The sequence below is a fragment of the Anticarsia gemmatalis genome, chromosome 25, assembly GCF_050436995.1.
Source record: "Anticarsia gemmatalis isolate Benzon Research Colony breed Stoneville strain chromosome 25, ilAntGemm2 primary, whole genome shotgun sequence".
Lineage (NCBI taxonomy): Eukaryota > Metazoa > Arthropoda > Insecta > Lepidoptera > Erebidae > Anticarsia > Anticarsia gemmatalis.
The window spans coordinates 5,378,985-5,396,610 of NC_134769.1; the positions used below are offsets into that span (position 1 = coordinate 5,378,985).

General features: G+C 34.0%; 1 protein-coding gene across 3 annotated transcripts in view; it reads left to right on the forward strand.

Annotated features, from left to right (window-relative positions):
• Positions 1 to 17,626, forward strand: part of ci (transcriptional activator cubitus interruptus) — a 106,695-nt gene that overhangs the window by 35,801 nt on the left and 53,268 nt on the right. For all 3 annotated transcript variants that reach the window (XM_076130948.1, XM_076130950.1, XM_076130949.1), the window contains one exon: positions 13,162 to 13,570. In XM_076130948.1, coding sequence (XP_075987063.1) covers positions 13,410 to 13,570 — 161 coding nt within the window. In that variant the 5' untranslated portion in view covers positions 13,162 to 13,409. The remainder of the gene's footprint in view (positions 1 to 13,161; positions 13,571 to 17,626) is intronic.

Here is a 17,626-nt window from a genome sequence, read left to right on the forward strand (position 1 = left end):
ATGATTAATTAGCGATATATATAACAGTCATGGCCCATGAAGATAATGTGCATGGCAAACTGATATATAAGTCGAAAGCTACAACTTTTTCTAAAGAACATGGTGTGAACTTTGATTAGTTACACAGTGTTTTGCCACTATGAATCAATTTTGAACCTGTGTATAAACAAAACACTACATATCTAATCAGAGCTAACATAGATGTTTTTGTAAGACAGTGAGACTGGGATAGTATAGTCCTAGGATAGTAAAATAGTTCATAGAAATCGTCTGAGATCTTCTATAGTTAAATGATGGATATTTCTAGGTACTGTGTTATTAACGCATAGGCTTGATACTTCTGAAGATTTTATTCCACCCTTTATAGTTTCTCTTGAATCAATATTATGGTTATCAGAGCATGACTTTTTATGTTTATTTGTAACCATAACTGGATAAATGAGTTCTTCGATCTTGCATAGGTCTCTATTTCTATATTATCGTATGGAAAATGACTAAGATTTTTACATCTTCTTGTCACTGTTTTCATACTGCATTTTTTTACATTTATTGTCTTATCAATTGGAACTGCTCTGTAGCACAGTGGTTCAGGTTGTGATGCCACTACCATTGCGTTAGGAGGTCGTGGGTTCAATGCCCACGCAGAACAATTATTTGTGCGATCCACAAATAATTGTTTCGGGTCTGGTCTACTTTTTGTCCATTGTTTGTATGTTTGTAAAAGTTCCCGCAACACAAGAGCAAGAGTGGGAGTTGTCAATATAAGAAAAAAAAAAGAATTGGAGTTCACGTTCATGATTTCAATTTTTAAATAGCCATCTTTCTCATCATCTTTCGATGTTTAATTCCAGTCTAACAAAATCAAATTAATTTACCAAAAGAAACTATCAGTGCTAGACCCGTTCTGATTGATTTCCCTATTGTATCGAGTGACGTACACTTTGTGGTTAGACATTTCACGCTTAGTTAGAAGTTAAAAGTAAAAAATAGCCAAACCGCAGGCAACGCGCGCAGACGCATGCGCAGACGAAGTAATTTGTATTGTGCGGTTTTAACACGAGCTTCGAGTGCTTCGACAGTCTTTCAATAGGGTAATGTAGATCATGTTATGGTTTTGTTTAAAGGTCGTTTGCCTTAGGTGACAAGGGTACTAGAATTTTATACTTTTCTATACTCAATTATTTGGATTTTGAGGCACACACAATAATTCAAGTGAAAAAGGAAATTATGTCGCATAGGTGTATGTATGCCGCCTTTTACTGTAATTTTGTTTTGTAAGAACCAAATTAAAAAAATATAGAATCAGCTATGTATATGAACTAATATTTAAATTTTGCAAAATATCCAGTGATGGTGATATTGCTGCACTAGCCGTTATTTTTAAAAGTAACGTCTATATAATATGCTTAAATAGTCTTTAATAAATTGCATCAACCGAAAATTCAATTTGAACACGTAACACAAATTACTGGGCAACACAAGGTACATGTCAATTATTTCATTGCACACACGGTTCGCATCCTAAACGGAGTTCTTTATGATTCGTTTGCCGAAATCAATGTTTTGAATCTAAAGTTCGTTGCATACCAAGACGACGGATAGGAAGACGGTAGTAAATTTAATTTTTCATTGTCTTGTCCGAATTACATGCAACGCTTAGCGATTTGAATTGTAATGTAGGTGATGAAATGTAACCTGTAGAACGGTTGTTGATTATTTATAAGCTAGGAGAAATCACAGCTCAAGAAGCTAAGACAGAAGTTGAAATCAACCTGGTAAATATAGTAATTTTGCTATTATATAGCTTTAAACGACTCTTCTACTACTAGGAAAAGGTCTATATCCGAAAATAGAGGCCGGTTATGCCTAGATTTCATCAGCACTGGTGAATTTGGTTCTATTTTTTTGCAATGCAAAGTAATTTTTGTCATAAAAAAGTAGGTTTTTTCATTAAATTTTTAGATACCTAAAAATGTGTTAAAGAAAAATATTTTATTAGAAGCTATATTTTTGTATATTTTGCAGTTAATTATGTACTTTTATGTCATTGTTTTGATTTCAACATTATTTAAAGTAAGCAAGTGGTGATGTACTATTTGCCCCCGTTCGGTCACCTCTGTTCATTCGTCATGCTGTCCACAGTGACTTGCTTTGTTGCTTCTAATTAAAATGACAGTCACAAACATGCCATATCTTCTGGCATTGTGAGTTAAATATTTTGAAATATCACATTTGTTAAGCTTGTCAATACTCGTATAGATTTTTAGCTCGGTAGCTGTTTGTGTTTTGTCTTTAGTAACGTCTAGTTCGTTTTTGATGAGTTCTTTTAAAAAGCTGTGGTTTTCTAAGACTTCTTTGATATTAGGTGAAATTCATACATATGTTATCAAAGTTTCTTATTAAAATTTTAAGTTTGTACCTACCTGTTGCTTCTATAATAATTTACTTATGTCGTGGTGTCAGTAAATTATGTTATTATTTATATTTTATTTGCTCATATGATTAGGGTTAATAATTTCCCATCAATATGACCCGAGTTCAAGCGACCATATAATTTAGTTACAAATCATTTAATTCATGAGGAAAAGATCCGTTGGTTTTATTTCAAACACGATGACCCGTATAATAACAGTGTAAAAATACATTTCAATATTTATAATTTTGGGTTGCAAAATATAGAATTATTTATCCCCTTTGATAAATAGAACCTTTTTATTAGGACAAAAACCTTTTCAAGAGGCTTTAACAAGTTCTCGATAGTGTTCAAATTTATATTATTTTATGACCACAATCTAATAGAGATTTCGGATCTTTTCTCAAATCTACCCCGCCCATATGTAGGTGATGTTATACGTATTATACATGTATGTTGATAAATACGATTACCTTTAATTTAAGATTGAGAGACGATATAAATATTTCCAATGAACTAAATGTCTTTATGTAGATTGCTATTTATAACTTCCAGAAATAATCCGATTCTTTCAACATTAATCATGATGGATTTAAGCCAAGTCCGAGTGGATGATTTTTTATTGATTCCAGTCTATATTGCGGTGATAAAATATTTATGTTTGTTATTTATTTGTTTCTTAAATAGAGCACTTTTCGTTTCCAGTTATTTAGTCGACATTCTGAAGGTTGAATAATAATAGATACACTTATGTAATATTGATTTTTGAAGGTTAAGAGTGATGTAACTTATAGGCTTAAGATGTATATAATATTGGCTTGTGCTCATATACAAATTCTACATTATTATAAAATTAAAAACCCCATCTTTCTCACAAACAAACTTTACAAACCTTGCTCAGGAAACATCATTAATTTTGATAGATCAAGCTCTGAGAGCCTAAATATATTTATACTTAAATAAAGACATACAAAGACACACGTGTCAAAAAACAAGCTTGACAACGCGAAATCAAAGCAACATCATAAATACATCAAGCAAATATTGCTTTTCTCACTATCCATAAAACGACTATCAAACACATATAAAACTATCAAACCGCTACACATGTCCAACTCATTTCCTCAAGTTCGCTCAAAACGGATTCAAATTCGTTCCCCGTTTAGAAGTAGAAAAAAACAAATTTATAGTTCCCAAAAAACGAGCCATTAAAAAGGCCATAAAGTGGCCGGTTCCACCGCCAATAAATCCAGAAAATGACTACCAATCAATGTGTAAAAATAAATTTATAATGTAAATAAATAAGTTTCACCTACAAACTTTATTGTCTTGGTTTATATTCGTTTGGTAGTTTTATTCTTTACTTCCTTCACCGTGGTGTGAATACGCTAAACAGACAGGCCGAATGTTAAACGTATTAAAGTATAGCTTAATTTGGACTTTATAGCGCCCAATTTTAGTTACCGAGGTATTTTGGTGACCGCAATACGTAAGTTTGTTTTTCAAGGCGTCAAGTCATTAAGTAGTCGACGCGAATGAGCAATAAAAATTAGAAAACATAAATAAAGTTTTACCGTGAATGGACATAGACTAACATAGTACCGAAATACGCGGGTGAAATAATAGTATGGTGGATGTAGGATCATGATTTGAATTCGAGCTGCGCGTGCGCAAAACACTAAAGTGATACGGACAACGGTTTAGGGTACCTAAAAATGTCCGTGCTTTGGAATGTGTTAAGCTAAGGCTCTCTACAAAGTGTAACTGAAATAAATATTATTTTGCGGCGTGATATAATCTATGTACTTACATAGATTATATCACGCCGGTTATTCTAAAAGGTATAGGCAGAGGTGAATGAAACACACCACGTTCCGCCGTTTACGATAGTAATCCTATGAAATAGGGGGTGAGCCTATTGCCATTTACAGGGCACGGTTACCCAGCTCCGGACTAATATTGAAAATATTTTAATATAGATGAGAAAAGACCAAAAACGAACGGCCCGGACAATCTAACCCGAGACGGCATGATTATCATTCGAATACACTCTCGAGTGCGCCATCGAAACAAACAATTGTTCTCGTATTCTACAAATAATTAGGTGTTAAAGATTGAGATACGTATTTACAGATAAATCAACGAGAGATCACTATCAGTAACCACAAAAAAAACGTATCGTAACTTATTTTTTACTACTGTCAAAATCAAACGTCCAAATCTAAATACAAAACATACTCAGAATACTTAAGTGTTCACTTCCGGCTTAGTTATCAATCAAAAATTATCATTTCATACGTTTTACAACGTCTCAGTGGCTAACGGTTACCGACTGACTGACTGACTCATTTAAATAGCTATGTAAAGAAAAAAGTTAAAGTTTTTGTTAGCGAACCCTTTTTTGTCTGTCTGTGTGTCTGTATGTCGCCACAGATTTAATATGAAGTAGGTACACACTTGATTAACTGAAATATTGTGATGGGATACTCCTCAATTTGTTTCGGTTGGAAACGGTTATGAATGAACTGAGAAGTCCTTGCTTATTTTGTTAGTAGCTTGATAAAGTATCATGATATTCATATAATGACAGTATCTCCCAAGTCTTTGCAGGAACCTGAGCTTTATTCTATCACATTTGCACCATTTCTTATCATCATATCGCAGTTTATCAAGTTAGAGCTTGAAAATGATAGGTTTTCGATTCGCAAACTAAAGACTTCCTTTTATTTTCTTATATAAATTTAGTATATATTTCTGTCTAAAATTGTTTATAAATAGAAAAATGGATTTCCTACAGCTATGACGTCACAGGAACTGACACATCTTAAACTGTTAAATTAAGCAGTAATCTTTGTATTTAAATGCTTTTATTTAAATATTACACTCGACAATACAATCGCATTTATGAATAGTATAATTTATGAATATACGTGCCTATCTTTGAAACACAGCGTTAGGAATGTTCCACACAATCAGATATAATTTAAATAAAGTAATCTGTCAAAGTTTATTCAATTCATAGTTCATAAAAGAGAGTTTGAAGAGTTTATAAAGTACTTACGCTTAAAACTATGACTGAAGTTTTAAGCGTATTTTGGTTTCCAAAAAATGGGCTTATAAAAACTAGCTAAACTTTCCAAAGCTGTTTTAGAAACAATAGTGTTATAAATGTCTTTGTTAACTGCCGGTAAATAAATTTACTAAAGCTGCGCCGTATAACCTTCTTGTTTTATTTGTTATTACAATTGAGATAAAATTCATGCGTACATGAAATCACACCTTCTTCCTATACGGGTAGGCCGAGACCAAATAAAGCCACTTGGTACGATCTCTACAAACTTCTTTACCTTCATTTACATGTATTGTAGATAAAAAAATCCTAGCAAGCGATATCCTAATAGTTTCAAATGAACCAAAATTATAAATAAAATGTGACGCGATAAAATGTGATCACTATCTTTAATTCAGAAACGATATCCAAGCTATAAATAATATCTGTTTCTACATAACTGTCTCAAGATCGCCGGACGCGCACGTCCTAACCCCATATACGAGTTGGTGATGAAACTCATTGTAATTGATAGGTGTCCCTCGCTCCTGTCGCGAGAATGCTAACTCTACGATGAAAGGATTAGCCGACTGTTTGTTAAACCATAGTTATGTAGGACAAAAGGAAGGCTGGAGTTCTTCTTGACGTATGGTTAGTGGTCAATGTACGGGCTTGAGTTAAAAGCTCTGGATTGTTTTAAGGGTAAAGGAAAAGTTTTTCGTAAGAACATGAATCTATATGATATTTTCAGGATAATTCTGAACTTTTCGCGTAAAGTTAAACTGCAAACAATTTAATCAGTTTTATAATGTCCGCTTAAGTTGAAAGCTTTGGATTGTTTTAAGCGTAAAGGGAGGATTTTGTAGGAATATTAATATCTCAGTAATATTTTCAAGAATCATTCTGAACTGTAAAATAAAACTGATAAACTGTTCAGTTAGTTTTATAATAATCAATAATGATAATGGTAAGAATAGTTCTCGTAACTGGCTTTGTGGATGTAATAAAGCAAAATAATTAATTAATAGTTTTCTATTCTTTGTCTGGGAGAAAATGATTTTTGGCCTTTATGATATGTTTTATACATAAACAAAAAATTTACGTTTTCCCTATTTTGCTGTTAAGTACTTTTTACAATTTTAATATCTACCCTTCTTTTATATAAAATGGGCAGATGACTGTGCAATTACATATGTAAAATTAAAGCATTAAAAACATTAAAAAACTAATTAAAAAACTCTAGTCCCATTTAATTAATATTGGATTCTAAGAGTTTATAGACATTTATAAATAGTTTTACAACCTTAGCACAAAACGCCTACATAGTTCCTAAGATGATCTAGAATCTAGATCGAAACCTAGGCCATAAAGTTGTTTCGTACACAAGAAATGAATTAAGATATCTATTAGAGCTAAGTAAGCCAGTATTAATGTTGCTAGTAGTTTAGCTTTGTAATTATAACTGCTATTATAAAAGCCCGTTTTATGGTTATTGAAACTAGATATTGATATTTACGATATATTAAAAGGTAAATCTTGCATCTTCTTCTCTAAAATCATCGACATGATTCAGAATCATACCAGAATTTCACATTATTCCCGAATACTAGTCAGACATATAACAGCATATATTTTTACTTATTTTAGTTAGACCAGATCTTTTTTGAACTTCTACGAACTGAGGTGAAGTATGAAATCATTAATTCGTATAGAAAGTCATTAATTCGTATAGATCTAATTTTGACAAAACTTATCGTCGTAACCATTACTGAATTTACCACTAGCTCGGAAAGAAAAGAAAAAAAGAGTTTCCGAGCTAGTGGTAAATTCAGTATATGTGCATAAGTATTTTGCAGTTTGCTTTATAGAAACTTAAGATCACTCTTGTCAAACCATTATATTAATCATCAATTGAAACCAAAAAGTCTACGTCACTTAAAAAACATCTTTAAATACCTATAAAGACTAAAAATCAAGAATAATAAAAACTGTATTTTGCACTAGATATCTCCTAACAAAAATCGCAACCGTGCAACCAGCTTAAACACTCTCTAATTAGACAATTCGCGTTCAAAACACACGCGATAAAGCAGAGGCCATATCTAACGATGGCTGGACTATTGTGTCCAAGACTTATAGCAGTGTCGAGTCAATGAGTCCGTGATGAGACGGCCTAATGGCATCTTATGACAAAGTTTGGATCGAGTATGAAACATAATTGGATAACCATTTGTATGTGAATATTAATTAATAGGAGCAGTGGAAATCAAGGTCGTGTTGCGTAGTTTTTAAACTTTCGATTTGTGACGATTAATTGACAGTTTTTGATTAGACTGATAGACATTTTTGTTTTTAATGTGACTATATTTCATTTACGTCGTGTGCAATGCAAGTGCTCGGTAAATAAGTGTTTTATGTAGTTGGTCGTGGTATTTGAAGTACGTCATTTATCCACGCGTTTTTCACCAATAAATAGAGCAATTCTCAAGTAAGGTTTAAGTATATCTTAATTAAGGTTTTGTGAAAGAGTAAGTTTTTAAACTGGGGTGGGTTGCTAGTAAAGTAAAATTAAGTTCAATCGAATATGTCGGGAAATTCGTTCCTTACTGTTTTGCCTCCCTTTCTATATTTCTATTTTACACTACACACTTGCTATTAAACACAAAACTTTTACACCTTTCTAACAGCAATATAACCCAATCTTCTTAGACATTTAATAAAAAATGACTTATACGTGATAAATATTGACATACTGCAGATACGTCTACAAAATGCACATGAGCACAGCCTACATATATTATATAATGATGTCATCGATGTACGACGCAGTACATAAGGCTCTATTGTAGTCTGTATAAAGATTTATGGTCTACCGTAAGAGGTTGGTTGGAATCCTAGTTAGCTGTCATTTATTCCACGTGTATTCAAGTAGTTTGAGGCGCCATAACCTTATTTATTTAGATACTTATACTAAGTTTTCTATTTTGAATGTTAACCTAAATTATGTTTTTTAAACAGGAACTTTGATTACGCAAATGCTAACCTTGTCTCTATGTATGTTGGGGAAAAAACACTTTTGTCACTAATACAGGCTTTTAACTCGCATTTAGATAGCATAGTGAACTTTATACATTCACCCTCTCCCGAGCCTTAGCCAAAGTGAGAAAGTGATGAGTTAATTATTATTTATTTATAGAGGCTTTCTATTATTTAAAATATCCTCTGATGTTTATAAATGTTTTGGTTATCGATGCAGTATGTAGGGGCGATTACAAATTTGTATTTAAGTTACAATGGTGAGAAGAATAACAAACAAACAATTTCTGCTAATTCAACAAATGCATTTTTTTTTAAGTTTCAAAATTCATTTTTTTTATTTATTAACAGGGCTGACATAATTATAATAAACAATTAAATAAAAAAATACTATGACATTTTATTTTTATACCGTCAAGTTTAAACTTTGAATTCACCTTTCATTATAGAGACAGAATTCTATAAATAACTGAACAGACCTTTGCGATAACATCATCATAAAATAACTGAAAAAAATAACATAATTGGGAGTTAATTTCTTAAAGAACATGTTCCCTTCTGTCGTCAAATAATCATGATAATTAAATGCCTTAAGCGGATCGTGTTTTGTTTCACATTTATACATAATTTTGCATAATTTATAGAAGACGCGAAATTTATAGCAAGATTGTAAAATTCTAGGCTAATACTTTAGAGACAGATGTAATCAACAAAAACGCCAAAAAATTACATTTGTATAACAATGTCATTTTTTTTAAATTATTATTTAAAAACCTCTGTAATACAAAAAAATTGTCATGACTTGTTTTTTACAGGTTACCGTTATAGTTTCTAAGTAAGAACCAACCCTTAACTCCAATATCACCTTCTGAATAAGTATCAATTACATTATCAGGTAGAAATTTAACTTCATTTCTCATACATTTGCTGTCACTTCTGGATTGGATAGGTTATTCAAACCGTATTTATAAGTCGTGACACTGCCCTAAGTAAGCTAAACTAACAAGAATCGATAAAATAGTAATCGTAAAACAGTTAAATCCCTCTATCGGTTCAGTAAAGAAATAACATCAAACGTAGCGTCTAAAGATCGCATTGAAACGCGTTAATTCTCTTAAAATATTCCCCTGATTAAGGTCTAGAATGATCGCAATGCTACTAAAAACACCATCGATCCGCTCCGGGTTCGTTTCCCAGAAGAGCTTGAAACAATTCCACCACTAAAAACAATTAAATCGTAATTAAGGGCCGTATTAAGAAACTCGGCATGCGTCCGCGCTGTGCCGCACTCATTTTAGGAATAGGGATGTGAAATACTCTATCGATATCGATGTTTTTTATTAGCAATTCATTTGACAGTTCTCATTTATCAAGCCTTGTTTGATATTGTTCTCATAGAAAGTATCATTTGTAATAAACTCTATCAAATAAGGATGTGATATACTTCTAAGAAAAATAAAGTTTAACAAAAGTACGTAGGTGTAACTTTCACTTACATTTAATTTATCGAGAAAGTTATGACTGATTTAAAACCTCACTTGACACTTAACAAAAAACAAAAAGACCAGCCATTAATCCGGCGCATTCAAAATTCGCGATACGATTTTTGAATAGCCGATAAAAGTCGACACTTGAAACGCCCGCCAATTTTGCATGCATAAACATCGTAAATCTCATTGAATGAAAATGAGTATCGATATATCGATATCGGGTTTTACGATCGATTCATTACTCGTGTGTAGTTGGCCTTATTGAGGACAATGCTCAAGTCACGTCCAAAACAATCACATCTTCATTAATTACGGTAGGAATTTTTCTGATGGTTACCTAATGATGGGGTGCGAGTGACTAAATGAAGCGATTTTTTTCGTTAAAATGATTTTGTAGAATGATAACAACAGTTTTACTCGAAATTAATCAGTGACTTAGAATATGACTTATAACTTGCGTTTTATTTACGAAAAAAAAACTCTTTCTAAACTCGCCAAACTTTCACAATTGTTGGTCACCTAAAACATTATAATAATATTAGTATAACATTATTTATAAAAAAAATTGCAATACTAAATTGCTATACTATAAAAAAACGGTTCCAATACAAATAAAAATTTACAACATATGACATTTACAAGAAAAGATTGCCGAGATCCCGAGGCTTTAAAAGATAATATAAAGCCTATAATATTGATTATTTTGCATAATTGCTCGCTACAACACACACCACACCCAATTTCCACGTAAGTGATAATGACGACTCGCGGTCGACTCGCTCAATTTGTCGCTCGACTTTTTGTCGCACGACTTGTCGACATTCAGTCGCAATTAAGCTCATTTCCCAGGTCTAGATATTTTTAATTAAGGCCTTTGAGAGCATGGATAATGACGTCTTCATTACTTTATAATTAGTATATTAAAAAGTGGTATAAACTTTATTTGGAGACTGGTACAGTATTTAGATTGTTTTTGATATTTAAATGAGGGTTTTAAATTCGTTGTGCGTTTAGCAATTAAATTTTTGTTAAGAATTTGTTGGGGTTAAGGTTTTGTATTGTTAAAAAGATGCGAGTAAGCAGACTTTATAACTCTTTTAAGAATCCAGTGATGTTAAGAACATTTTTAATGCATGGATAGTGGATACTTTGTATAATTATTTATGACATTAGGTTTGCACCCAAGTACCAACACTTAACCATAATAACACTTTATAAAAAGTTAAGCTTCTACAAGCTTAACTTTTTCAGTTTAGTCAGTCGGCAAAATAAAGGTTCAGGTACTAGAATTTTACAGGTTTATCTGCAACTAGCTGACCCGCGCAACTTCGCTTGCGTCACCTAACAGAATGGGTCAAAATTTTCCCCGTTTTTGTAACATTTTTCGTTGCTACTCCGCTCCTAATGACCGTAGCGTGATGTTATATAGCCTATAGCTTTCCTCGATAAATGGGCTATCTAACACTGAAAGAATTTTTCAAATCGGACTAGTCGTTCCTGAGATTAGCGCGTTCAAACAAACAAACAATCAAACAAACAAACTCTTCAGATTTATTATATTATATATAATATATTATATTATATGTATATACCTGCAATATTAGGTCATCTACTTTGAGTAGATGATTTGTTAATACATAGATACACATACATAGAGACACTACATTTGATAGTGTTAATACATAGACAAACACCCTATTTCACCACTCTTAATCCGGTGGGACATTAGACCGTCACAACTAGAGGTCAGGACCAACAAAGTAGTCTAACATCAAAACAATCCTGTTAACCTAGTTCTAGTTTCTACGGTATTCTGATAAAGTATGTCATATAAGCCATCAGTGGTAGTTCAGAACAAAAACGTCGTAACGACCTTTAAAGAACTGTAACGTAGATAATGATATACTTTGATTTGTTTAGAGTAAAACTAAGGTTTGCACCTTAGGTCTTTAAGATTTAACTTAATAATAATATATGGAGGTATATTATTTTATTGCCGGTGTTGGCAAGAAGTGGCCAAAGATCGGGCAAAGTGGCGTTCTCTCGTGACGGAGGCCAAGACACATTTTGGGTCGTTGAGCCAACGGAGTAAGTAAGTATATAGATCTATTGATGTGAATGAAGCCAGGGAAGTTTGCAAGCATAATAGCAAGTAGCGTGCACTGGTCTCGGCCTATCTTTATGGTAAAAAAGCATGATTTGAAATTCCTTTATGAAATGGCGTTGAAATTAGATTCTTAAATTTTCTATAAAACAACATTGAGTTTGATATTTTTTATGTATTAAGTGCATTGCGAACAGTGATAGTTTTATATTTGTGCTTTTGTCTGTACGATAATTGTTTAAACAGACCTAGTCGTGGTTTAAAATCACGCTCAATACAATTCCGGGAAATATTGCCTATTTTAACACTTAGAAATGAGGTGTTTATGTTAAACTCAAAACATGTTCGGTTTGAGTCTTACTAGATCACAGTTTATCGTAAGTGGAGGGTAGATTATGCGCCGATGGCAAATAACTGGTTCAGGAATATAATATTTAGACCTTCAACAACATAGCGTTTTAAAATAGCGTTTTGGTACTTCAAAGCTTTAAAATACTATTTAATTTTAATGAAAAATTAAATTATATTTTAGAACTCAGGACAAGTAATTTGATATAAAAAATAACATTTTATTGGAAGCAATTCCAGTGTAACTCAGTACCAGCAGAGAAGCAGAATAAAACTTGAAATCATCATTACATTTTTACGATTCAACTTTACGATTAGTAAAAAGACAATTTTTATATTATTCTAGGATTGAATGCATTAAACGTTGAATGAATCCGTGATAAAGACGCTAAAGTAATTCGACCGAGCGAATAAATTACACGGTAATTTACAAATGAGTGTCAAACTAACGCAGACAACAATAGAATATAGTTATAAAATAGTCCAAATACGCATTAGTAAGCAACAACATAATGCTGTTTAGATAATTCGTCTCGCTCACTCGTAAAATGAAGACATAATAGAGGCAATTGAAGTAACTACTCACAAACACGCAATCTTAACGCGATACCATTTACACTTTTTGTTTAACAACAAAAACATTCTAATTTAACAATTCCGATGCAGCTACCGAATTCAAAAGGTGGAAATATAATTAACACTAATTAACTCTTTGTTTCAGAATGAAAAACAGCAAGAATGGGAGGGGTTTTTAACAAAACTGAACATTTCATGAGCAACGATGCGGAAAATGATGAGTTGTGAGAAAATGATGACGTCGGTGATAAAGATGGACGCGATAAGACTGGAGCTGACCTGACAGAAGATTCTTCGATTGTTTTAAAAGACATTGTGATTGAACCTAGTGAGAGTGATGAAGTGTTGAATGCTAAGGTGACGGACTATGACGCAGTGATAGGACTGTAAATAATGCCTGATCGGGAGTCGGTGGGAGGTCCTGGGAGTGCAGGCAGCGGAGGTTTCCTTCCACTACAGTTCCCGTCGGCGTTCGCGGCCTTCCATGCTTCTACTCCACCCGGTACCCCTACCACAGCCATGCATCACGCTACACATTATCATCATCATGCCCAGTAAGTAATATTATCACTTGTTTATCTTTAGAACAATTTATTAAAAATGTTATACAATTCATGAGAATCACCTTTAGTTCAGTCAAGTTGTTGGCTAATTGCAATTATATTATGCAAGTTATCATATTAATTAAAAATGTAATGCAAATGTCCAGGACACGCTATTTAACTTTACCGGTTAAAACTGGAGCATAAACCAGCGAAGCTTAGCTTAGGAATAATTCAATAAACATTAATTTGCACAACACACTTAGTTCTATCAACGTTTTAGTGCCACACTTATCATAATCTAGCCTCCGATGCGAAGCGCTTTCATATCGCCGAATCCATCTACATATGTAATTTTATTATGATTCTCTTGCCGGGCAAGTGTCCTTTAATATTACGATCGCTTCACGTTACCCCGCTCCTAAACGTCAACCGCGTTTATTGGCCAACTCTATAAAATAGAGTGGTTCATTAAACAGTTTACACGCTGCGAAACCCTTTTATTACATAATTGCGTGTGTTACCTTTTTAAGTGTACTTCATAATATCGACTTTGTTGTATTCAGTTTCAATTAAAACTGTTTCAACTTTATCAGCAATAAAATTCATAAACGTTTCTTATGCACCTTTATGTACATGGAGTTCCATTAGCAAAATTACTTTTATTCCGACTTCACCAACTTTTTTACGTCTTATAAAGGAATTTATATCGGGAGCAGGTAGAGAATTTTTAGATTAGATTAGAGCCGGCGTATTAACTGTGGTTTACGGCCGGCCGACCATAAAACCCCGTCCAGGTGAGACAACGTGTTACTTAATGATAATTTATTGCAAAACATCGGACACCGAGCGACCAGATTTGATGACAACATTAATCTTCGGTAACTGGACGATATAAAATGGAGTCGTAAAAGCCGAAAAAGGTTCGATCGACACCTGAATCGTGGACGGATGATGAACAGGAAGTCGTCAGAGGAATTGAGACGTTTACAATGTTAGGACGTTAATAAAAGCAGGACGGTGCGTTTCAACAAATGAGTTACTCGCTGTGCTCAAAGGGTGCGTGATGTATGGCGGCGGGCCGAGCCGGCCGACTGAGATGATTAATGCCTCCGCGCTCAGCCTCGAGGCACGCCTCGCTCTACCCTCACACACCACCACGAGATATGCCACTTTTAAAATGTTCATTTACCAAGCAATATGAAATTACCTGATAAATGTGACTGCACTATGCTTCTACCTCACTTGCTGTGTTTTATTCCCCTTGTAGCATATTAATTATCATTTACTCGTAAGCGTGCAATACATCGAAGATGGTCTTTAAATCTTCAGGCGGGGAGCCAGTCTCAATATTTAAGGCTGAGGCATGCAATAAACTCGTTATTTCCTACGTCTTATTTATATCGGTTGTGTAACTCGTTATGGTGAATGTAAAATCGGGTATGAAATTGCTTGTATAAAGACGTCCGCTTTCTCGGAAGTCCAGTAATCCTTTATCCACGGTCCGTGGCGAAGGATTTCGTCGCCGGATGGGTGTACCCATTAACGGCCGTTTCTCGGTGCCTCATTTAACCCGTTGCTGCGATAATTGCCACCACGTGTTTATTTCCAAGCGGTCTAATTATAGCACGCACAATGGGTTGGACACGATCGGTTATTTTGGCTTCGTTCGCTCCGTCAAAGTCAATTTTGTCCAACCACAAAAGAGGTGTTGCGAGTCGTCTGTCGTTTGATTCATTAACTGGAACCCTTTGAACTGATGTATAGGCACGCTACTTTGCCTATTAATTCTGTTTCAACCTTTTTAGCTTCGGTTGGACGTCGGTGTGTCGTATTCATTAGTCGTTTTGCATCATTGGCATCGTTGCCACCATTCTTACCTGCTGTTCTTTTTGTTGTCACATTTATCTTGTGCCATTCACTGGTTCAATGTATCGTATCTGTGCTTATATTTGGAACATCATTCAGCAGTGTATTATATAACATTTCTGAAGACTGTGTTTGTTATGTTAGGTTTAGCGATGTTGTGAATAAGCTCTCCTGTGAACGACTAGATTCCGTTACCGACCACTTGGTTGTTCGTGCAGGCACGCTTGTGCACATGTGTCGTCAGTCACCACAAAAGCTCAGGCCACAATAAAAGCGCCATTCAGCCGCCCGCATCCCACTCCGTCCTCATTGTGCCGCGTCCTGGCTTCACAAATCATCAGAGAAAAAACCATTATTATTGACGTAGAGACAAAGGCGTTATCGACTCGTGATTGGGCGTCGTGTGTGGCTCACTATTGTTTCAACATGTAATACGAAAACCCTCGCCAATTAGACGCAATAACTCTATCATTTATATCAACACTTATAAATTTTATCTGACATACGATACTTGTTTAAACGTTTAGATTTTGTCGCGTTTTGTCGATAGCCTTTTTTTCAATGTGAACATAAAGATTTGTGTTTGAAATCGATCTGATATGTTTGAATGCAGTAACATCGACTGTCTCTCTCTCAACTTGATATACATCGTGTGATAAGGACAGGGAATGTTTAAGATGAGCTTAGGTTTTATGATCACTGTCAGCGTAAAGTTTATCTTACTGACTCGAGTATTGTGTACTTACGCTAAGAAGACATTACGAGGAAATTTACTGTTCGTGTCGATTCAAGGTTACACGTAAGATTAAACCAAGTTATAAAGAAAAATGTAATATTTAAGTCATCATAAATGTAGCTTACGTAATAACAGACTAAGCTAACATTGCACATCCATCTCAGTTGGCTATCGGCTTACGCTGCAAATATTTAACTTTATTGGTTCTTGAATGTCTCTGGACTCGAGAGCTGTTTCAATATCGTGTCATATGAAAGAGCGATTGTTTAAAGAAGGTCTAAAGTAATGTAAAAACTGTCAAACGTCAACATTAGCTTTTCAAGTGAAATGATTTGTTTGAGGGTGTCTGAAGAACATTGTTTAAGTTAACTGAAATGAATACAAATGTCACGAGAATGGGCATTTGTTCTTTTTAAATGAAAAAGAGATTTATTTAGACGTGTTGCGAAGCTGGAGTTTAATGGAGCTTTTGTAGTTAGCTTTACTGGATATTGAGATGTATTATATCGTTACGGTACTTTAGAATTATTATGAGGTAATTGAATAGTTAAGTTTCTGTTTTTCTTTTCTGAGTTATTATGAAATACTAAATGCAATATTTAAGGCTCAATCATTTTGTAGAAGGGTTTAATAAATATATTATAAGAAAACTGCCTTTTGAAGAAAGGTGTAAAGTTTTATGCTAACAAAATAAACTTCTGTTGATTAGAAAAATATATTTTTCGATATGAATTTTCCTCACTACTTATAAAGTCACAACAACGGACTTATTCACATTTCAGAAACATGCTATGAGATTCTATTTTTGAAGGTCCGTATTCAAATTCCTGCGGTCAGTAGACACTTCTCCATTCATAGAAAATGGCCGCCACCTTTTTTTCCAACGCCCAAACGGAAGTGATACCAATAAAAAAATCCACACATTCCCAATTTACCCAGAAACTTGCTAAAAGCAATTGTGGGTTCCAAATTTTTTGTCCCTGCGTCCCTAAATTGACCAAAAATGGTTCCTTGATCGGTCAATCTCCATAAAAGCGGTTCCGGTCATAAATTGTCCCTCAACATCCCGTTTGACTGTCGTTGTCCTGACCACGCCCCGGTATAAATAGTCACGAATGGTCCTGGGAACACGCTTAATAGTTTCAGCTTAGATGAAGTTGGGTTTATTTGTGGGCACTGATTTGTTTGTGGACTTCATGCGTGATGAATTGAGTTGCGGATATGGATTTGCTTTCTTTGCTTTGGTTGTTGTTTAAGTATCTGTAGAAATATTGAAAGATTTGTATTGTTTCTATTACTATTGTGCTATTGAAGAAACAAATTGTCTTTTTTGTCTCTTGCTTCTTACCATGTATTCATTTAACAATATTCAAAATGTATTAAATGTAAATATGATTACAGCGACTTTTGTAGTGTCATAGGTTTCATCGTGGCTTGGCAAGCTAAATCCATAACTTAGCGCT